Source organism: Akebia trifoliata, chromosome 1, assembly GCF_017979445.1.
Source record: "Akebia trifoliata isolate Shusen 1 chromosome 1, ASM1797944v1, whole genome shotgun sequence".
Lineage (NCBI taxonomy): Eukaryota > Viridiplantae > Streptophyta > Magnoliopsida > Ranunculales > Lardizabalaceae > Akebia > Akebia trifoliata.
In genome coordinates, this window is record NC_141375.1 from 33,834,872 (window position 1) to 33,858,484 (window position 23,613).

Sequence of the window (23,613 nt, forward strand, 5' to 3'; positions counted from 1 at the left end):
CATTTACTTTGTCTGAAAAGTTAGAACAAAGTTCATATAAATCAACTTCAATGGTCACTTTTAATTTTGTACACCAGTTCAGTCTAAAGAATTAATTGCATTTGTCTTTGAAGATGTTGATCCTTCGTCCTTCTTAGGTTGTTTCATTACATCATTAAGGCATTGGAAATCACCACATTTTTGGCATTTCAAAACTTTGTGTCCAAAACTATGTGATTGTTTGGATGTCAAAAATTTCGTATATTTATGCAACCAGATATCCTACGAGATAGTTTATTCCAAGGGCATTCTTTGACTCAATGATTAGAATCTCCACATGCAAACCGCATTATTTTAAACAAAAAAATTGTGGTTAAATTAAGAAGAAATAAAAATTAATAAAACCCCCTTACTGTAAATAAATTACTCAGTGTTACCCCCATATGCATAACAATATGTTATTTCCTTCATTTTTTTTTTTCAAAAAATAAAAAATGAAACTAATGAGTTAAAAAAGTTGAAATAACTCACATGAGCCTTCTCCCTTCCATCCATTGTATTAAAAGTAGTGTTTTAAACAAGATCAAATGGAAATAATCTTTATTAAGGGTGAACCCTCTTTTTCAATGGAAGAGCTTCCAAACAAAGATGAAAACTTATTGTTCTTCATATCAAACTTAGTTCATCTTCATCCTCCCTCTTAAATATGATGACGAGAAACCCTACTTCATCATCATCCTCTTAAAGATGACGAACTTAGGATTTCTTTGGGTTTAATACAATAATCTACAATAGTTTAATCAATGACTATGATTATTTCATTTTTCTTCCTGATGAGAAATCTAAAGAATGATATTTTCATAAAAAATCATTTGCAAGGGTGTTTTCAATATTGACAAAACATTACGTCATCAAAATCGACGATGTTAACAGACAGAATGGGTCAACGAAAGTTTAGGGTTGAAGACCTCATCTTGCATTTGACGGGGGTACCACTAATTGAGAACATTTCGCAGGGGTTTTACTAAAATACCATATAATTGAGGAGCATGAAGACCGAGTCTTCGGTTAGTTACGTAATTCTATAAGAATCGGGATCCAGAACGGTGTCCCGTTCATATTCTATAGGAATAGAGTCTACGTGGCAAGATATTCTATAGGAATAGAGTCTACGTGGCAAGATATGGTGGTTAGAAGTTAAATTCATCGGCTCCTAGACAAGCTGTGCACGCAATCCAATGTATTTTAAATCAAACCAAAACACACCACGTAGGCATGGGACGATATGCTGGATCCCACCTATAAATAAAAGGCATAAATATCTCGACAGTGCATCACATCATATAGACACGTGTACGTTCCTGATTACGTTCCACGAAAACAACCTTTATGTCTTTAGATATTTCTACAGGTCAACTACTGATTCTCTCCATATAAATTCACTTTTATCCCCTCGCCCGCCATTAACGTAATCTCTGATCTCTATTGCCATCAATCAGAGAAAAATCTCTCCAAAAACCCCCAATTTTTTTCCTAAATATCTCTGTTTCTCCCTCGATAAGTTTCTTTGGTGTCAATTTCGTGACGAATCTCTGTTTATTTGATCTTCTGATGGGTTGATTTGAGTTGATTGAAGGCGTTATTTGATTTTTTTTGTGAATCGAGTCGTTGATTAGGGTTTTCTGGTTAGGGTTTTGAAGAATATCGAATCGACCATGTCTGTAGTGGTCGTTGAATTCCTTCACAGGCGTGCAACGATGATACCTACAGAGATCTCTTTTCATGGAGGTTCTAGTTCTAATCGTATGAAACAGTTTGAAAAATGGAATCGGCGTTGTAATTTTAGTTAACATTTGGCATTAGGTTATCTTTCGGTTTTTAGGATTTCTTCTTCTTTCTTCCTAGCTATTTCGCTATCGAACGAATAAAAAGGAATCATAGATCGAGAAATCGAAGTGGTGTTTAAGATATCTTCTGGCCAACGAGATCAAGAAATTTGCATTTGGTATCAAAATTTGATTTTGCAGTTTAGTTGGATTTGATTGTTGTTCACAGTATCGTTGCTATTGCTTCTGTTACGGAGAGGGATTCTTTTGTCTTAGAGTTCATCATCAAAGGTTTGGGGATTCTGTCATCTTTGAGGTAATGTTCTTAATCTTTGTTGCTTTGTTTTGTGGTATTCTTTCGTTAATTGTGAAGCATGCGTTTCATTCGATATCTCGTACTATTGCATCTTATTTCATGACAACTTGTAACATTATCGATTTGATGCACAAAAGGCCTCTTAAACAGATGAATGTGTCACCTTTGTGTGTTGTAACACCACAGATTTCAAAAACCCCATCTTCACAATAAAACCCATATAAGAAAGCCTGTTAAAATGGATCCTGTTGAAACCCAAAAAAAGAAGAAGATAGGGAACTTGTTCATTGTGTCTATACCTATAGACAGAATAGACAACCTCTTTAGTTTTTCATAATAGACAGTTAAATCATAGTTTTGAAAAGCATTTGATGATTATACCTTAAGACTCTCCTCAGGACCGGGCTTCTTGAACACACCTTGCATCATATAAAAATATCATGATAGTGTTTGAAGCATGTAACTCATCTATTATGCCCTTGGAAAAAACTATGTGTTCAACTCCAACATCTTCGTGTGCATTGTGTTTAGGAGTGTCAACGGTGCGGTTCCTAAGAATTTTAGAATCGAAACCGTCATATGTTCTTTGGTTCCGATTATTATCAGTTCCAGTTTTAAAATTAGTGAAACCGGAACCGCCAAAAATCGTGGGTACCCATTGGTTCTTGATAAATGGATAAAAAAATAAAAAATAAAAATCCTGACTAATGTTCATATTCTAGATTTTTATATGCAAGTTTTTTTTTTTTTTTTTAAATCATAAAATACGAAAATATTATTTACAAATTATTGCAAAAAAGAATTCCTTTCAAGAACACAATATATCATCTATAAAAGCATAATTACAAATGGATCTAACAAATTTATGAGTTAGCTTTTTTTTGAAAAATTAAAAATCATCTTCTTTAATAGTAATTAACTTATAGGAAATGACATTTTAAATTAGAATACATAAATTATATGAAAAAATTAAGTAATATCGATGAACTTTAAGAGGTACAAAAACCTTCAACCAACTATAATAGGAAAAAATGGTAAACCAAATCGGTTTTGGGTACCTGCGGGTACCCATCGGGTTGAACCTATTGGTTCCTGATCTTATTTAGTTTGGTTCCTATTAGACCTAGTTCTAATTGGGTATTGAAAATAAGGATCTGGAACCGGTGTTTTCGATTCTGATTTAATGGGTACCCATTGACACCCCTACTTGTGTTAGTGTAGCTCAGGTACATATGCGGGTGATGGCAATTTTAGATTGTATGAGCTTCACAATTTCTATTTTATTCTTTCATTTTTTTCCCACAAAAGTTGACTTAGATTATAATAATAAGTTATTCTATATTATTATTATCTAGAATAATATGCCTTTCTCGTATAAAATGTATCAACATTCTTTTCCCACCATTGGTAATTATTTTTCTTTTTTTTTTCTGACTTTTAGTGTTTCATTAAAAAAGGTGTCACCATTAGAATTACACTTCACTTTCCAGGCCATTGAAGTTCCTTGCCTCCAGTTACACATTTAAAAACAAAGAATGAAATATAGAGGTCAATGTCAAAAAAAAAATATCGAGAAAGTTTTATTGAGCATTGTTTTGGAAAGCGGATTTCAAATAGATGCATTTCAAATACTCATCGACTTTTAACAACTATTTGAACCATAAAATTTTACAGAATGTTAAAGCTCAAATGATGGTGGGTCAATTTCCAAGAGGGGAGGGGGGTATTGAATTGCTTAATTATTAGATTGATAGGACATGTCGAATTGATCATGTTGTGAATCTATCAATAGTGGCTATTGATTTAGGCTCCTCCTCCATTCCCCATTAGAGAAGTAAGGTGGCCATGAACTTTTACCAAATACGTAAAGATACTACAAGCCCTCTGTTCCAGATTCTTCTCTTAGTAGGAACCTGATCACCAGTACAACCAAACACTTTCATATTCATGGTTTAGTTTACATATGCAAGGGAGGGTCCCAAAGGTGCCTTTCCAACCACCATATCTCCTAGTCATATTGCCATTCGTCATAAATCCCTGCATAGAATGAGATTGAGTTGATCGTCCCAGTCGAGTGAGTTCAAATCCTTTTGTTGCTTTCTTGTGAACCACATTTGTATGCATTTCTACTGTAATAATTATTGAACAGTGAGAATGAGACTGCAAACTAGCAACGCGGCATAGGTTGTTCGATGCCTGGGAATATACTTAATACTAATTCTTGAAATTCTAACTTTAAACAATGGTCCTTTATTATTAAACACCGAACCGGCACATGCCCTACATAGAGCAATTGTCCTTATTTTCACTTGTAGTTCTTAACAAGTATCTCCTTATACCTTTTAATCACGCTTAGTATTATTTTGTGTATCTAGATGTGAGTATCAAACTTGATATAATTTCGTGCATGAAAGCTTTACTAGACCGAACTCTTTTGGCAAAAAGTATATCCCTGTTTTCATTTTATGATCTTTAAAATATCAGGAGTGGTCCCCTCATTTGTGTGGGAGACAATCAAAACTTGTATTTTTATTTACTTTTTGATGGGTAAGTTGGACTTGAACCCATGACCTTATAGTTGCTTCTTTTTTTTTTTTTCTTTTTTTTTGATAAATCAATGATCTTTATTAATAGCATGACCGAGGAGACCATGAAGCAAAGTGCAAAACAAAGAAACAAGAAAGGAGCAAAAAGGGAAATGACACCAAAGACAAAAACTACAAACTACGAATCAATGCTACCTCATTTTTCTGTGAAGTCTTCAAAAAGGACCCCCTTAGACTCAATGAAAATCTTGCTCCACGAGAAGATAGTCCCCAAGATGGACAAAATAATGTTTTGGACCGAGGATTCCTTTTTTTTGAAAGTCCTAAAATTCTTTTCCCTCCAAATTTCCCATCAAATAGCAAAGGGAGTAATGCTCCATAGTTTTCTCTTAAATTCGGAGAAGCCCACCCCTATAGCACTCCATTCTTCCACTACCTTCTGCAAAGAACCCGGAGCACACCACGTCACTACATAACAATTTAGAAAGTAATACTAAATCTTGTAGGCTACCTTGCAATGAATGAACATGTGATCTACAGACTCCCCATTACCCACAAAAGTTTATGGAAATGACCCCTCTTCATTACATCATCCAATGTCAAGATTTTACCCAAAGACACCACCCAAACAAAGAAGGAAACTTTAGAAAGAACGTTCGGGCCCCACACATTCACCACCGGGAAGGAGCACTTGTACGAACCCATAATTGCTTTGCAATGTGTCAAACCAACTGAACTATGGGTCTAAAGCCCACTCAAAACTTGTTTTTGTCCAAGGGGATGTGGACCTACACAAGTGAGTGGGGTATTTATTTCCCTCACTACAAGTGAGGGATTTGTTTGACTAAAAGTACTATTTACACTTTTTAGGTACTCTCTTAGTATAATTAACTAGTTACAGATGACACCCACTTCTGACATGGATTTCATGCCTATACCATGCTGAGTTCCCATGTGGGTCCGAAGTATCTGGGTGACAATCTATTGTTTATCCCTTTATTTTTGTTTACTTTGAACATGGTTTTTCTAATTAGAATGCTTTGGCAGTTTTGTTTCCTTCGGACTTCCTATCATCAATGGACATCTCCACTCTGTGTGATGATCCAGTTTCTGAAAATGTAAATAGTCTGCATCACTTGAAACAGTCATATGTAAACCATAAGCAATTTACACACAGCAAAAGTTGTATCATTGGAGGAAATGCATTAGAAGAACTTGGAAATTCACTTAGTGGGATCCTACACGTTCAAGATGTCCAGGATCTTGTATCAGGTCGTATTCCAACTTCAGATGAGGACGAGATAAGTAAGGGAAAATTGTGTGAAGAGTTGAAAATACATCAGGCTGATTCCTCAACTGCAACAACCCCAAATGGTTTGAGCAAATGTGCAACGTTTCCATGCTCCAAACAGATCATGTCATATATTGCATTTATGGGACAAAACTCTATGAATTCTGAGAATCATGCCTGTGCTCGCACAATATCTTTGCCTGTGAGTTTCCTCATCTATCTATTACTAATCTCTATTTGTAGAAGCCCACAAAATTCAGATAATTGCATATAGGGCTTGTTTGATTTACATTTTGACATGTTTTAACACTATCTATAAGTTTGTTATGCTCACAGTATCGCCATTTGGGTGCCACAATTTCAAAATTATTTTATTTTTTTCCACCCTTTTAACTTTTTTTTATTATAAAAGGGCATGGATATATTTTTTTTCTTTTTATGGGTCTGACAAAACCATCTTTCTACTTATGTCTCTGCTACACTTGTCACTCATTCTTCATCCACATCAAAACCCTCCAGTCATCATAAAGGAAACAATGATGGGAGGCAACTAGTGCTTGGGTGAAAGGAGGCTTCAACAATGACAGTGATGGGGGAAACTGATAGCACCTCCTCTCCTCTCTATCAAAATCTCCCCCCCAAGATCCTTCTTATGTTGGAAAATCTTCTCTAACACCCTATCTCTATTTCCTTCTTCCCATGTCTTTTTATGATGCTCTACAAATCCACCATAAGATCCTATCTGCTTATCCACACCAAACCCTACTTGATAATAACCATACACAATTTTTTTGTATGGATTTCATTAGTAGATAAAGATCTTACTATTTTATATTACCTTAATAGTGTAATTATTAAGATCTTAGTTCCCATTTTGCTGTATTTGGTTTCGTTGAATTGGTTGGGAAGTGTGATCAAACAATTTCTCTTGTATTGCTGGGTTTATTTGTTAGTTGGTTTATAATGTCAATAGAATAACTTAGTTCTTACCCAAAATTAGGATGAGTTTGCCCAAGAGGTTATCTTTTTATGCTTTTGGCTTAATTCTTCTTTGGGTAAATGCTTTCTTCATAGAAAGTGAAGAAGGATCTGCACGGGTGGGGTTTTAGTTAGACAGATCCCGCCTAGAACCCAGTTTTACATCTACTTTCCTCATGTGCAAGTGTGATGATCATATGCAAGTTTAATACCATGATATTGCTTTACATGCTTTGAGGTAGCCTTCCTTGACAAGATCTTTCTTCCTCTTTTCTTGTTTATGCTTTTCTTCCTAGACTCATTTGAAGCTCGTGTCTGCCATGAAAGGTGGCCGTGAGAAACACGGAACACCTCTGAGGAAGCTCACAGTAACATGGGCTGAAGACGTGTATGATCCACCCACTATGTCCCTCTCTCACACTGTGAAGAGCCACGGCCAGTCACGATCCAGAACCAACAAGAAGCATGGCAATCACAAGCACAAGCACAAGGACAAGGGAAAATCTTCACGAGGAAGCAGCAGCAACAAGAAGCATTACCGGAAAAATATTGGGAACCATGAACTACGTTCTACGACACCACCAGCAAATAGTGATAGATTGCTTTTAGGAGAATTCAGTCAGTCGAGCGTGGAACTTGTGGACTTTGCTGTCATTGGGCAGGACTCCAAGTGTGGGAGTAGTTTTTTCAGGACATCACTCGGTAAGGTGCACATCCCAGTTACTGAGGCTTTATGATGTGTTACTTGTAAATATGTGTGAAGCATTTGGTGACTTCAGAGAATCAATCTTATATAGCATGTTATTCAGTTTTTCTTTGTTTTAGTTTTGGTTGTATGGTGATTACCTGCTGCATCGGATTGCTTGTTTTCTTCATGATCAAGCTGGACTTGTTTTGTATGTATAATTATTGTTTCTTTATGGGGTTGGTAGTTATACACTGTGTTGAATTAATTTGTAGCAGTTTCTTATACTTGATCATGTATGTATGTATGTATGTTTGCCATAGGTATGTATCTGGATATTTGTTTTTTCATTAGTCTATAAGAATAGACCAATGTCAATAGATCAAGAGGGAGACGCATGAGGTATCTCAAATATTCCGAAAACTCGAGGTGCATGTTGTCAACTTGAAAAAAAGTAAAGTAAGGTATGGAAAGGAGGGTGCATGGTATAACATGTGACATCCATTTAAAACGTGGTGGGATATTGTCATTTATAATTGGGTCCACACGGTCCACCATAACTATCAAAAATTGGTTACTTTCCTGCACAAGTATAACAAATTATCTATTAAAAAATATTTCGAAATCATAAGAGCATCTCCAGCCATGGTTTAAGTAAAAACTTCCTTCTGTACCCAGCAATCCAGTGATAAATTTAAAAAATCTTGCTAACTTTACTAACTTGGTAAGATTTCAAATCTTATTGAGGGTCTTGAACTTATATTGTGGCATCTTAAAACATATTGTCTAATGCCACAGAGTTGTAGAGAACAAAATTTTAAAAATTTTAGAAAAAAAAAAATTTCACCGTTGAATTTTAATTTAAAATTTGGGAGTTCGATAGTCGTCCATTTTCAATTAGATATGAATTTCTGTAATTCAAAAAGATTGATTTGAAAGGAAAACTCGATCAATCTAAGAGTTAGTTTTATCAATTCTTGGGTTATACTCTTTTCTAGTGTAAGATTTTTAAAGGATTCAGAGGAATATTTTTTGAGGACTTCGTTTGAAATAATATTTTGGAGTAATTACTCTATTTTTGCTTGTATTTTCTTTTCTTAGATTGATCATTTCAATTTTCCTTTTCTTTTTTGTATTTTCCTTTCCATTGTCCATTAGGAAAAAACCCTCAAGAATTCTTTTAAGTTGCATGTTGTATTCAAACATACATCATACATTATGCTAAGCACACATTTTTAAAATTAAAAATATTTTTTATTAATAAATAAAATTTATTAATATGTTCACTAACTAATTAAGATTGAAATGATTAATGCGTTAATGTTATATTTATGTTTTTTGCAATTCATATATATATTTAAACAATGTAATAATAATAAAATTTCAAAATATGGGTTAGAGGTTTTGAATTGAGTTGATTTTTTGTGAGGATGATCTTTATGATGAGAAGATCATCCTAAAAACCAATCAATCCAATCTGAAACTTCTAACCCCATCAAAAGTGGTTTAGAATGTGGACCGTCGATTTTTTACCAATAATTTGTAAATCATTTTTTATGAACTTACAAGTTTCAGATTGAGCTATTTTTTGTGAGGATGATCTTCTTATCATAGAGATCATACTTACAAAAAATCAGTTTAATCCAAAATTTCTAACTCATATTATGAAAAATTATGATTTTTTACATATATCCCATGAACCGTCCTCATATATATAAGATGAAGAATCGTGAACTGTTAGTTTGTAATCACTTTTCATGGGGTTAGAAATTTTAGAGTTGACTGATTTTTTGTGAGGATGATTTTGTCATCATAAAAATCATCATCACAAAAAATCAGTCCATTCTGAAAGTTTTAGCTCATAGAAGACAAAATATTTTGTCTACAATGTTATTTAAGATTTTGTCAAAAAAACGCCACCAATATATATGGGGGGTGGTTCATGGGATAAGTAAAATCATATGTAAAAATAATGATTTTTCAAAATATGAGTTAGAAGTTTTAGAGTGAGCTGATTTTTTGTGAGGATAATCTCTATGATGAGAAGATCATCCTCACAAAAAATCAACCTAATCTAAAACTTCCAAATCCATAAAAAGTTATTACTAATTATTGGTAAAAAATCTATGATTCACATTCTAAATCAATTTTGATGGGATTAGGGGTTGATTTTCAAAAAATCAACTTCTAACCCATAATTTGAAAAACCATTGATTTTACTTATGTCGCAAGAACCATTCCCAAATATGTATGTATATGGTTCAGGTTCGTGTACAAATATATACTCATATATTTACAACGTGTTTTGTCCTATGTGACTAAAAGTTTGAATTCGCGAGTATAATCTCTATGATGAAGAGATCATCCTCACAAAAAATTCAGTTCCATCCAAAACTTTTAAACTCTTTCAAAACTGATTTACAAAAAGTGGCCACTCCACCATTCTTCAACTCATAAATATGGGGATATAGAAGTTTTATAAATATGGGGATATAGAAGTTTTAGAATCAGCTGATTTTTAGTGAGGATGATCTGCTAAATCCAAAACTTTTAGCCCACATAAAACAAAATACGTTGCAGATATAAGTAGATATGTGTATACACGGATCCGATCCTATACATATTACTAAATTAGTTAGAAAAAATTGTGAATCAAATAGGGTTACAAAATATAACTTTTGGAATCGTCAACCCAAAAATAATTGCGATGTAAATGCATCATACATAATTCCATGTTAATAACAACGAAAGATCCATTAAAATGCAATTGAAAATAAATAACTAAATATTTTTATTAAGGGGAATGGTCTGCGAAGCACTACATCATCCTTAAGACAAACAGGAGAATTACAGAACAATACGATATTATGTTCCTAAGGTGGACACACACACACTAGTATCCGACTGAGAATCTAAGGGCAACAGCAACAGAGAACATCCAAGCAACACTCGCAAGTCTCGAAGCAGCAGAAGCAACAACACGCTGCGAACAAACTGCAAAATACAAAACAACATCACACCATATCAATCATCATTTCACAGATCCCACAAGATCGGTGGGCCCACCACTTGGTTGAAATCAACAGTTTATGAAGATCTAATCATTGAAAAGTTCAAGTGGATCCCACTTCAAATCAAAATCAATATTGATAACGGTCCAGATCAACTTAAAACGTAAAAGAGAAGTAGAAATCAAACCAAGCGTAAAGACATCCCTTCTCCTCGTGGCGTCGTTGGACGTGATCAAAGTACGACATCTCTTGATACGACGGTGCAGCAGAATACATTTTCTCCCTAATGAAGATAATTCAAAAAGCTACAAGACGAAGTAGATTCCTCACTCTCTCTCTCTCTCCTCTACTGAACATATAGGAACGGACGTGACGGTGTTTTATAAACTGGAATTAAATGAAGATTTGATGTACAACGCGGATATTGTTGGAATTTATTTATGGAAAAATGATGTGGTAAGGGTACAAGCCGCAGATCTTTTCATTTGTATCCCGAAGAAAACGATCTATGGTTCTTTACGTTGTCACGTCAACCGCATACAGAAACTTTGATGCAAAGTTTTCGCATAAAAAAGTATTACGATAAGCACTCAATGGCGGACAGGTCATAGGAGATACAAATTTGCTGTTTTACAAATAGAAAATGTTTGATGTTCTTTTATTGAAAATGGGCCTTTAGCAGGCCAACTATTCCGCAAAAGATTTTAGATCAGTTAGCGAATCCATCACTAATGGAGTAAGAGTGTAAGATAACTAAACAACTCCCTATAGTATATGATCTAACCTCTGATATTTTCCTTAGGCTCTAAGGTTCCGGAGCGACCCGGGCATCATAACGTACACCTGTCAGTTTCGGAGAACTTTCCTCCTTTGACTTGTCTCAGTAAAAAAAAATTAAGATAATTTAGACAGCCCCTCCACGCTATGGTGAATATTTAACACGCATCCCTATATTTTCAAATTGATTACATGCCCCTTGACGTCTTTTCAAATTGGCCAATGAAGAATGACCTAAATACCATTATATTCAAGTTTTTGTGAAAAAACACTTGATTTTTCTTCCCCACCAAAACCATTCGTCTTCAAACTTTTGGTTAAAAAATTTACCCACACATCTTCAATCTTTCATTATATTTCAAACTTTGAGCTGTAAAAGGAACATATTTTTGGAGAAGTAGAAAATGATAAATTTTGGATAGAAAAAGTTTGATTGAAGATGAGACTGAAAAAATTAAAGAAGAATCACGTGAAATAGTGACCTCAAGGTTGTACCTCATATCTAACTTTCCTGAAGTAGAAGTATGTAGGAATCATAGATGCTTTTTCATTCGTATCTCAATGAACAACATCTATGATTCTTACATACTTCTATATTAGAAAAGTGAGATATGAGATACAATTTTGAGGTCACTTCAGCATTATTCAAGATTAAAATAATTTATCATAAAAATTAAAAAATTAGAAGATGATTGATTTTAGAAAGAAAAATCCAAAGATCTTGTTAAGTTAAATATGAGGATATTTATATCATTTGTTTTTTCATTAGTCTATAAGAATAGACCAATGTCAATAGATCAAGAAGGAGACACATGAGGTATCTCAAATATTCCCAAGACTAGAGGTGCATGTTGTCAACTTAAAAAAAAAAAAAAAAAAGTAAAGTTAGGTATGGAAAGGAGCGTGGATTAAAACGTGGTGGGATATTGTCGTTTATAATTGGGTCCACGGTCCACCACAACTATCAAAAATTAGCTACTTTCCTGCACAAGGATAACAAATTATCTATTAAAAAAGATTTCGAAATCATAAGAGTACCTCTAGCCATGATTTAAGTAAAAACTTCCTTCGGTACCAAGCAATCCAGTGATAAATTTAAAAAATCTTGCTAACCTTACTAATTTTGGTAAGATTTCAAATCTTATTGAGGGTCTTGAACTTACATTGTGGCATCTTAAAACATGGTCCAATGTCACATAGTTGTGGAGAACAAAATTTTAAAAATTCTAAAAACAAAATTTTAATTTTCACTGTTGAATTTTAATTTAAAATTTGGGAGTTTGGTTATCGTCCATTTTCAACGTCTTGGATGAAGTCCAAAACAATTTTTTTTTCCATGTAATCTTGAAAGCTCTAATGTTAGATTGTCAATGTGGTAATCCATATTTGCTCGGTGGCAACCCTTAGTAATATTTGAAACTTACTAAGTTAGAATGAACAACAATTTTCTCACGTGAAAAATGACCTCTTCAATATGAGTCAGAGTAAAACTCAATTTGATATAACTTAGAATAAATGATTGGAGAGCAGAAAAATACAAATTTACTAAAAATTTGAATTTTAGTAACCTATTACAATTTCTCAATTATTATATTGCAGTCTATATACTTTAACTTGGGGAACAACTTTCATCAATATCCCATTGCGCCACCAAAAGATCGGACAAATCTCAGCCCTCAGGAAGATTTACCCTAATAAAGCAACAGTAAAAAACATAGAAGCTTTACTCTCTGTGCGATGGATTGCTATGTTCTAATATTCGGTGTAGCTCACGAAAATGCAGCCCAATTGTCTCTGTATTAAAACTTTGCTTATACCAATTGAGAATCCACGGAAACGGAAAATTATTTGTGTAATATTAATATTTGAGTCCGACTGGCCTAGTTAATATTGTTAGGCTCCCACCCCGGCTAACAGTTCTGAATACAGTGTCACACAGGGAGGTTCGGCTACAGTCAACTAAGCAAGAAATGAATCAAGGTGGGAATCTAACTAATTAAAAGTTAGGAAAATATTGTGATTGTGCTGACGAAGTTGGTGTAGCTCGACTCTAAAAGTTATTTAAGATAAACTTCTGTAAATAATATTCAACCTTCTTTTGCTATAATTGTATAGGGAAAAAAAAGTAAGTAAATCTCACCATCAAATTCAACAACATCAAAATCTTATTTCAAGTAATAAACGTAAAACTTTATTCAAAAGAATATATATATATATATATTAGATATTTAGGGTATGTTTGATTGCATGGAAAGTCACTTTCCATGGAATTTGAAATCCATGGAAAATTAGTTGTGGAAAATAGGTAGGGTTGGAAAATCAAATTCCATTGTTTGATTTCACTTGGATAAAATCATAGAAAAAATATGAGAAAAAATAAGATGAGGAGGAGGATGTGGCGACGACGACGGTGGCGGTGGCTACTACGACGACGATGGTGGAGGCGATGGCGGCGACGACGACGATGAAGGTAAGTGAGGAAAATTGAGGGAGAACTTGGTGGTGGTGGTGGCAGAGGAGGTGAGGGATGGAGAAGAAGAAAAATAAGAAGAGAGAGAGAGAAGGTGGTCAGAGACGGAGCCGACGGCGATGGTGACGACGGCGATGACAACGACGGCAAGGTTAGTGTAATGGTGGTGGTGGTGGTGGTAGGGAATAATTGATGATGGAAAACATGGGTGGATTTCATTTTCCCACCCATATGGGTGGGAAAGTGAAATCCATGATTTTGTGGACTTTTTGAATGGGGTGGAAAATGAATTCCATTTCCATGTGCAATCAAACACTTGAAAAATGTCATTTTCCATGGAAATTGATTTTCCACCTTATTTTCCATGTGCAATTAAACATACCCTTAATGAATTTGGTAATACACATAGACTGAGGAAAATCGACTAACGAACAAACAAGTTAACTCATCTAATGGATATGTTAGAGTCAAGTGATCAGTGTTTCAAATCTTAGAATATAGGTGTAGTATCCCATTTCGTCTTACATGACTCAGAGTGGCCAAAATTCTACAAGTCCTAATAAGTGACAGAGTAACACTGCTGTCAGATATACCCATAGTTGAGGTAATGAATTTATGAACAGTGAAGCAAATTCACTGATGGATCAAAAGAGTAACAAAAGATGTTAGTAGTACAGATGATTGCTTGAATCCCAAAATTACATGCCCTTAACAGGAACCTTTTTTAACAAGACAAGTGTTCATAGTGGAACACCTTATAACACAGAAACTGGCTTTGCATTTAAAGCCCCAAGATCACACCCACCCATTCAAGCACTCCTCACTCTCAACCCCACCTCTTAAACATACTTTCGAAGTATTTACTTGTTCTGGCAAGTGGCAACCATACAATAAAACATTGGGATGAAAACCAAAACATAAAAAATGCTGTTTAGTTTTTTTGAAAAAAAAAAAACAGACTTAGCAGGTAATAGAGGCTGGTGGTGGTGTTACCAGAACTGCAGTGTTTCCAGTTACTGGCTGCTGGGCACTGGCAGCAGTCTCCAGGCGCTCCCATGTATCCTTGCGCTTCTCCGCTGCTGCCCTTAGTTTTGTGTCTTCCTCCTCATACATCTCTTGGCAAGACAAGACCAGCTCATTGTCCATTTCTGATATATTTTTCCTCACATTAAGAGTCAGGTTGAGCACAGCTTGGTTCCAGTGGTTCCGGGTGTTGCTCTCCAGGGCAGGGAAAATTAACGGTAGGATCACCTGTCGGTTGTTTGCTATCAGGCTTACAATGTGATCATTGTTCCATAAGAAGTGAGCCCGTTCAGCCACCTGAAACGATCACATTTTTTTAATGAGTTATTTCTTTAATATGCACCACAATAATCTGGCTTGAAGCCACCAACATAGTGGAACTTGGCAAAATGCGATTCCCCAAACATGACATAAAAGACAATACTATCCTCGTAACAGATCAATCACATTTTTTTTAGGAAGTAAAGACAGATGACAAAAAGCCAATAAAATATAGAGAACATGTACACACTGCATGGCTACCACTCACTGAACACATGTTTGCTAGAGGACAGTTACTGGAGCTTTGGGTGTACTAGACAGATGCCGTAGTAATCCCAAAGTAGGAATTTCAAGAATGCCTTCTTTCTGTCCCAAAAACTTGGGAAATGATCATACAGGACAATGTACCTGTAATATTGCAGACAATTTACAATTTTTTTTTTTTTGGATAGGTAAATGCTTGATTAGTGGTTAGTGACAGGTAACATGGTCAGTGGTTAGAGACAGGTAACATGGTCAGCAGTTAGCATAAGAAGTATGGGTTCAAGGGGGTTTGAACCTAGGATGTGGGAACAACTCTCCACACGTCTTACCACTTAGCTAAGGGGCACTCCTTACAATTTACAAAATCCATGTAACTCCTACATAAAAAGAATCGATCATGCACTACTACTACACCACTCACGTGATATGGGATTTCAACATCTGAGAGAGGTAAACGTGGCTGTATGTAATCAGAGTTGGAAGCTTGTAATCGGATCGAAATAAAGGAGACTTATATGTTCTAGAAGGCTGAGGGAAGTATCCCAAGTTTAGGAAGAACTGAAAAGATGGGACTATGATTATAGGAGATTCCATACCTTGATAGACAGTCAGAAGAGAACTCAATATTAAAGGGAGATGGGAGGAAAAGGGTCACACACTGAAATTTCAGAAATTGATGAAGTTTGAGGAAATTAACTAGAACAAAAATCTAGTGAGAGATGCTTAAAGGTGATAAAAACATAACTTTTCCATTGAGTACAATTACAAGAAGCAGGGTAAATAAATGATCTTGCCTAAAGATTGAGGTTAGAACTGAAGAATACCAGGAGAGAATCTGATATTTATCTATCGGTTCTACGAGGATTTATACTCGGATTCACATTAGTGGAGGCCTACCTTGGACAGCAAAGATTTCGATTGTTTATCTTTAGAGCAAAGCACATTGTTGGGGAGGTAGGAGGTGATAAAGCCATGGTTCCTGACTCCTTCCCCATGGAGTTCTTCAAGAGATGTTGAAGAATGTCCTAGAAGTGCAACATGCTTTTGAGGAAGGAGAAATAAGTGAGCTTATGTTGTCGTCTCCTTCATAAACAGACTTGAGAGGGGTAAGCCATCTACGTAACAATGTTCTTGTTGACACCCTATGAGTAGAGAATTTCAACATAAACAAAATCTTGACCGACTCTAAATATTCATCTGGCATCTTGTACAGGGCTGCTACCAAAAGATGGGGCAAGGGTCAGGTGCACCCCTCACTGATCATGCTGCACCCCGCACTAATCCCGCTGATTGGTTTAGATGAAACCAATCATTTCCGAGGCAAGGAATCCACCTTAGATTAGATAACAAGAAACAAAAACCCTGATTGTCGAACTAATTTTCCGAGAAGGGGCCTCATCCTAAAATTAACAATGTTAGGTAATATAAGAAACAAAGGTAAGAAAAAGGAAAGAAATAAGGAATAGAATGAGAAAAATGGGGAAAAGGAAGAAGAGAGGAAAAGAAAAAAAAAGTGTGCTAGAGAGATAAGAGATATGAGATAGAAAGAGAAGTGTAGCATCTGAGGTAAAACAAAAAGGAGAGAGGTGATTTAACCTTTACTACTCTCAGAAAGTGGGGCTCACTGGCCCATTACATATGCATTCACATTCTTTCAATTAACCTCAAAGAAATCTACGAGATATCCAAAAATTTGAACCCACAACTAAAAACAAATTTCTAATTGTATCCATTAATTAAAAACTCAAGAACTTCAATCTTTACTACTAACAAAAAGATGTCCAATTAAATATGTATTTATAAAGTTTTCAATACAATGGTAAATCTACGTTTCAACTGTCAAACAAAAACTAATTTTTAATTTCTATAATGCCCTGGTAAACTTGACATTTTACAAAAGCAATGATGTAAACAAAATTAATATAATTATTTTCTTAAAATATTTCATATTTCTTTTACTAGAAAAATCTTATTATCTAGAAAATTATATTATTACAATAATAATAAATTAATTAATTAAGTAATGCCATGACTTACGAAAAGAAAGGAAAAATGATGAAAGTATTCAAACAAACCTAGCTAAAGGTCTTCCAACAAAGTACTAAAGAAAGGATAAATAATGAAAGTCATCAAAAGAAAACATAGACGACATCTTGCAGAGCACCTAAATAAACCCAAGAAATATGCTCCTCAAGAATAAGTGAACAAAATATAAAGGTCAGGATTACAAGTGGAACAACGATAACTAACAAAGCCCAATCAAAAAGAAAACACACCAAAACATAGACATGAACAAAATAACAGAGAACAACAAAAGGGTGAGAAAAATTACCTGAAAATGAGAGCTATTGAGACAGTACCCGATCCGCCGGAATAACGGGACCATAATCTTTTGAAATTCAACCATGTTAGTCATTTCCAAAATCTCTTCCAACTCACCCAAGAACATCACTTCCTTCTGACTACTTGTTACTGGCCAGTATTTCAACAACCCCTTTATCACACAACTTGCCAACTTCGGCTCCTTTTCAACAAACTGTGTTATACAATACAACAATTGCTGAAGGTAATTACCTACAGATTTTGGCTTGTGCAGAGGAATAAGAGCCCTACACAAAAATATCTTATGTTCTTCCTTTAATGGTAAAGCAAACCCACTTATTACACTTCCAAAAATCTCCAACAGTTCAGTGATTCCGTTATGTCGTTCTGTTTCAAAAACGAAACGGTAAAAGATATTGCTTACAGCTTTTCGGATAAACGGCCTGTGAACCATGAATTTCCCATAAATTCTATGCAGAATTGTTTTCAAACAGTCTCTTTCTCTCGGATCATCGGAATCAAATAGGTCAAGCAATCTCAGTATAAATGAGTGATCTACGTACTTCTTTGCTACCTTTGCATCAAGGGAACTAGAAGTGATAAATCTAAGCAGTAAATCATATACAATTTGCAAATGAGACCAAGCAGGATCAAACATTGGTTCTTCATCATCAGCTTCACCACCACTTGAATTAGACCGATAATTAGGTGGGAAAACCCGAAACAAGTTAACTGCGGACATTTTACAGATTGCAGCAATTACTGGTTCAGTAAACCTAGCAGATCCGGAAGCAACAAATTCGACTAGCTCAATCAAGGTTTGACGTTTCAGATCTTTCTCTACAGAGTTTTTATTTGGATCGTTGAAGTCGAAAACCACACAACAAAGGTTCAACTTACCGACGAACAAGTTCTGCTTCTCCTGATTCGAAACATCTTTAAAAGATAAAAGAGGCTCTATTCCGGTGACAACACTAGCTGGAAAAACTGCCGATGACATCCGTTTAACAGAATTTGATCTGCCAGAGATGGCATTTCCGCTCGTTGTACTTTGGATTCCGATGCCGGAGGAGATGGAATTGTTGCTGGAATTGCTTCCAGCAGAATCACCGGTTTGAGATTTCGAAGATTTCTGGGAAATCCTGCTGAAAATTTGCTTGAGCATGGCGACTACGTAGTCGAATCAAACGAATATTAAACCCTAGATCATAACCATGGTTGAATAACTCAACAAATACAAACGAGACGGAGAATCCTAGCTAGGTCTCTGTCCAAACTTCAAATCAAAACCTTGCATAATGGCCATGGATACGATATTAAAGGAGGAAACCCTAGATCTGTATCGTATACGACAACTAGATGTGACAAAAGCCTAGATCTACGTCAAGAAAATTTAAAATTTTTTGCAGAAAAACCTAGATTAAGAAGAAAGATTAGATCTTGCTTGTGAAGATGGCAAATAAACCTAAAATTCTGATAACAGAAGTAAGATACACCGGAGAAAATCTACTTCTTGCTCTCTGAATAAGATTACAATGTAAAAAAAAAAAAAATCTGATCTTGAACGAAGAAACAAAATTGAAGAAAGACTAACCCTTGAAATCATTAAACAGCGATGAATCTGCAGATCTTCATCTGTAGATTTCAAAATAATTAAGAGTGGTTTGGTGAGGAAAGATGCAGACTAGGGGAGAAAATGTTGAGTTTTTCTGAGGAGATTTGAAGGTTTTTGAGGGTTTTGGGCTTCTGATGAGATGCTCAACCTCCATGAAAGATCAATGAGGGTTTCTCGATTGAAGAGAAGGGATGGCATTTTCTGAATAATTCAGGGACATCGCAGAATCAAAAAAGAGCGAAAAAAAAAAAAAAAGTTTGGTGAGGTTGGAAATTAAAAATAAAATAAAAATAGAGAAAAAAATCGAGAGACTGACATGTGGAATCTAAAGTGCGCCAGGTGCGTGCTTTCGGTGGTGATTGAATTTGAAGGGAAGCTCATAAGCGCCAAAAGAACAATAATTTCATCACAAAAAGTGTCAATAATTTCATTCCACTCTGCCTGTCGAGTGTCGAGGCGTACTACATTGTAGATAGGGTATCAATTTAGCCCATTGGGTTAATAACTCGGCCCGGCCCATTTTTTTAATAGAATCCAAGCATCAACGAAAAACGAAAACTTAGTTGAGTTGGGCAAAAACATAATTGATTTTGGGCCAAAAGAAGTACAGGGCTGGTCTAAGATAAAACCCACTGGTTTAGGGTTCAACCAAGCCCAACCTGAACCCACCTATATATATTAATGGGCCCAATTGTATAAACTATGTTAAAAGGTTGATCAGTTCAGGGGCGCCGGCCATGATTTTCTTTTAGAGGCAGCAAACTATAGTTTCTCAATAAGGTTGAAGAGTATGAATTTGAGGAAAAAATTCAACGATTTTTTTTAGAGGTTGAAGAAAATGGCATTTAGGTCACTTCTCATTAGTCTTTGATAGGAGACCTATGTCAAAGGACAATGTCGTTGGTGGAGCTTGGGCAACTATCAATATCAACCAAATAGAGGAAGCTCTAATAAATAAATAAAAATTTAGTGGGGTGGGCATGGGGCAACTGCCAAAAGTTTTAGGGGGCAAACTCAAAAGTATATAACAATTTACTTAGCAAAAAAAAGTAATTTAACAAAAAAATATAGTGGGGGAAGTGTTCCCATTGTAAATACACTAGTATTACTCTTTAATCACTAGTTGTTCCACATTATGCCACTGTAGGATCATATGAAGTCCTATTCTAAAACCTAGAAAATAGAGAATCTATGGCTGCACGACTAGTGGGATTGTTACGTTTTTTTTTTATATATATTATCGATTTGCTTTGAAACAAGGAAATAGAAACCAATGTTTAAAAACCAATATGAATCATAAGGTGTTTACGTGGCACAATTTGATTGGAAATGAACACATTGGGTTGTGTGCACGACTCAATTAGGAACCCGAGGTGTTTTAAACACCAATTAAATCATGCCACATAGACACCAACCCTATTTTATAAGAATGAGATACTGTATTGGATGGCTGATTGTTTGGTCACAGCCCAACACTAATTTGACATGTGGTATTGATGACGTAAGTAACAAGAGAGAAATTTTCTCTCTCTTTCCCACACATCCATTGCCTAGAAATCTTACAAAGTATTTGTGCGATCCACATGGATTATCGTATTGACAATCAAACACTACATCTTTCTAGATTTCATGAAAAAAAGTCATGGTAAAAAAACATAGTTTTTCGAGCATGATCAAGTGTTGTAAATGGAAGGCTAGTTAGCACCCAAATTTAAAAATAAAATTCAACAGTGAAATATAACTAGTTTTTTTTTTCTTTTTCTTTTTCTAATAACTAGGTATCCCTTTAGACAGCAAGCCAGGCTCGTATCTAGGCTTTGCCAGTCCATAAACCATGGTCTTATCTAAGGACTAGTCTTGGAGCACATGCAACTCCCGCACATCACATGTACCAGGTAAGTGAGGGTGCGCCGTCATTGGTGGCCCCTAAGGAATTAATGCTCATACTAGGTATCGAACTCATGACCTATGAGCATTAATTGCTTAGCAGTCCAAACTCATGACTCAGGAGCAGTAATTGCTTATTGGTCCAAATTCACAACCTACGTGCATGTTTTTTTTTTTTTAACTCATAAAATTTCATCTTCGACAACACTATGGTTCTTGAATCATGTTTTTGAATGACACAAGGTGATTGTATCAGGAAATTTCATTTTTTTCAATGTGGGCAGGAGAGAGAGAAGTTTTTTCAATAGAACCAAACATGGGAAGCTCACAGTCACAACCAAAGGGGAGGCAGTTAGCTTCTAACAAGAGGAGATGATGACTAGTGAGATATGCATGGAACCAGTTTTATTATTAAACAAGAGATTCATTAATAACAACAATTACCGATCTCATTCCCCCTTTTATTTGCTGGGAATGTATCGCTACATATATACAAAAACAAACAATGGTTGAAGACAACACATCTGACATTAAGTGTTCTGATTTGAACTTTGACAAGCTTTTGGACCCTCTCTCATGTCTCTCCATCATCCCACCAAGAGTTTTCGATAGATGGTGTGATTTTGTGGGTGGATGTGGATCAATTTTCTATCAATAAATTCATGGATTGTTTGAAGGAAGTGTTCAGCCATTGTAAACTAATTGACAAGGAAGTGTTCAGCCATTGTAAACTAATTGACAGCTATGAGTTACAAGCATTGTTGTTTGCTTAGTTCATTACCAAAGAGAATAGTTGGGAAACATTTGTGGGTAGTAAACAGAAGCCAAGTCAGTAGCTGTGTGTTGAAACAATTATGACTCTTTGTCCACACAAGTTTTTCCTCGCCAAGAAAAATCATCCAAGAATCATACTTAAAACAATCATGACAAATCAAATGGGTGATTTAAATCAATTAAGTAATAATAGATTATTATGTCTCACCTTAGGAATGTGTGCCAAGAGTTTTACCAGGCTGTTGTTATAGTTATACCATCCATCGACTCAAATCTGTCCCTAAGATTTGGGGTCTTGTCTCATTTGCCATACCTCCCCTTAAAAATCATCTAATCCTTAATGACAACAATTAGCTTGCATAGGAGGAGCTTGGCATGGTCGTCACATGATGCCAATGTCTGCATGGATGACCTTTTATATCTCCATAAAACAATTATAAATTTGAGCTATATATGTTTCCTTTTAAGAGCTTATTCTTGTACTTATGTGCTGATTTTGTCTTATGTACATGCATATGAAGCTTAACTCGTATGTATTGCTCATATTTTTTTTTTTTAAATTACTAGGAAAATTATGCTTTGTAATTGAAATAATTTTCATGAGTGATTAGATTGTGTAATGAAATTGTTAGAATAATTCTATATGGTGTGGGTAATGGTAGTGAATTAGGATTGGAAGGGTTGTCCATCCCTTTTGTATGGTGTTTTATTTATTTATTTATTTGAACTCTCGAAGCATCTGTCATGCTTGATTGGGTCACTTTTGTCTTAAACCAAACAAAATCCCAAAAAATATTCCAACACTAAAGACCCTTTAAATGATCTATCCTATTTTTTTTCTTCAATTAGATGACAAACATGGGGCCCACCAACAATATGATTTTGTGCTAGAATGAATCTTTTTTTTATATCTCGTACTATGTCATGTCATTGTGTGAATTTTTTTGTTGATAAAATTATTTCTAAAATTCCAGATTTAGGAAAAATAGAAGACGAATAAAAAACTTGTAAGAGTTAGTTACCGACCTCTTTGTAGTTGATTCAAATCTCAATTGAGCTGGATAATAAGTTCAAGCAACCCAGCAATATTGTATCTTGCAATCTAAAAATAAATCAAGAAGAACCTATCGAAGTAGAGATGAAAGATGGTTCAAGGCTCGAGCTAGACTCGATGTCCTAAAGGTGATGATCGCCCTTTCTACTAAATTTGTAGGTGTTTATTAGGCTTCAAGCAACCACCTCCTTGGATTCAATGACCCAAGGCTTTTCTTGGACCAACACCATCTTAGAAAACCCTAATGAACTCTTCGATGGTAATAGATTGTAGTCTAGGTAATTGAAAAAATCTAGGTTGATTTTTTTTTCCCAAAAATAATAGTTTTCAATCTCTCTAACTAAACCAAGTGCAACAATTTTTTTTTTTTATCAACGACGTTAAAGAAGCGTAGATATTTATATTCAATTCAATTCGATATAGCAATCCTTTCTTGTTCTAAACATCCAAAGTACAACATGACACATGACTTAAAATGTAAAACAAAATTTACATGTTAAAATTTGGTTTAGGATACAAACTTCATCAAATAGA

General features: G+C 35.1%; 2 protein-coding genes and 1 long non-coding RNA gene across 5 annotated transcripts; 1 reads left to right on the forward strand and 2 right to left on the reverse strand.

Moving 5' to 3' along the window:
- The first annotated feature begins 1,397 nt into the window (after positions 1-1,397).
- LOC147411980 (uncharacterized) lies at positions 1,398-7,856 on the forward strand. Its single transcript, XM_086454720.1, has 4 exons — positions 1,398-1,984; positions 2,082-2,121; positions 5,715-6,160; positions 7,233-7,856. The coding sequence occupies exons 3-4, from the start codon at positions 5,744-5,746 to the stop codon at positions 7,671-7,673; spliced, it is 858 nt and encodes a 285-aa protein (XP_086310846.1). The 5' UTR covers positions 1,398-1,984; positions 2,082-2,121; positions 5,715-5,743; the 3' UTR covers positions 7,674-7,856.
- A 2,532-nt stretch (positions 7,857-10,388) lies between these two features.
- On the reverse strand, positions 10,389-11,423 carry LOC147411981 (uncharacterized). The gene is made up of 2 exons (XR_015182695.1): positions 10,820-11,423; positions 10,389-10,615 (listed from the first exon to the last, which is right to left on the reverse strand). It is a non-coding gene; the product is annotated as an uncharacterized LOC147411981 (long non-coding RNA).
- Positions 11,424-14,462: 3,039 nt separating this feature from the next.
- Positions 14,463-19,666, reverse strand: LOC147411982 (Protein phosphatase 2A regulatory B subunit family protein). 3 transcript variants are annotated; one of them, XM_086454736.1, is made up of 3 exons: positions 19,344-19,666; positions 17,760-19,039; positions 14,463-15,199 (listed from the first exon to the last, which is right to left on the reverse strand). In XM_086454736.1, exons 2-3 carry the CDS (start codon positions 18,912-18,914, stop codon positions 14,840-14,842), a joined length of 1,515 nt encoding a protein of 504 aa, XP_086310862.1. In that variant the 5' UTR covers positions 18,915-19,039; positions 19,344-19,666; the 3' UTR covers positions 14,463-14,839. The 3 variants fall into 3 exon arrangements, with proteins under 3 accessions (XP_086310862.1, XP_086310873.1, XP_086310854.1); XM_086454747.1 differs by having other exon boundaries at positions 17,760-18,891; positions 19,344-19,663; XM_086454728.1 differs by having other exon boundaries at positions 17,760-19,666.
- Positions 19,667-23,613: the final 3,947 nt, after the last annotated feature.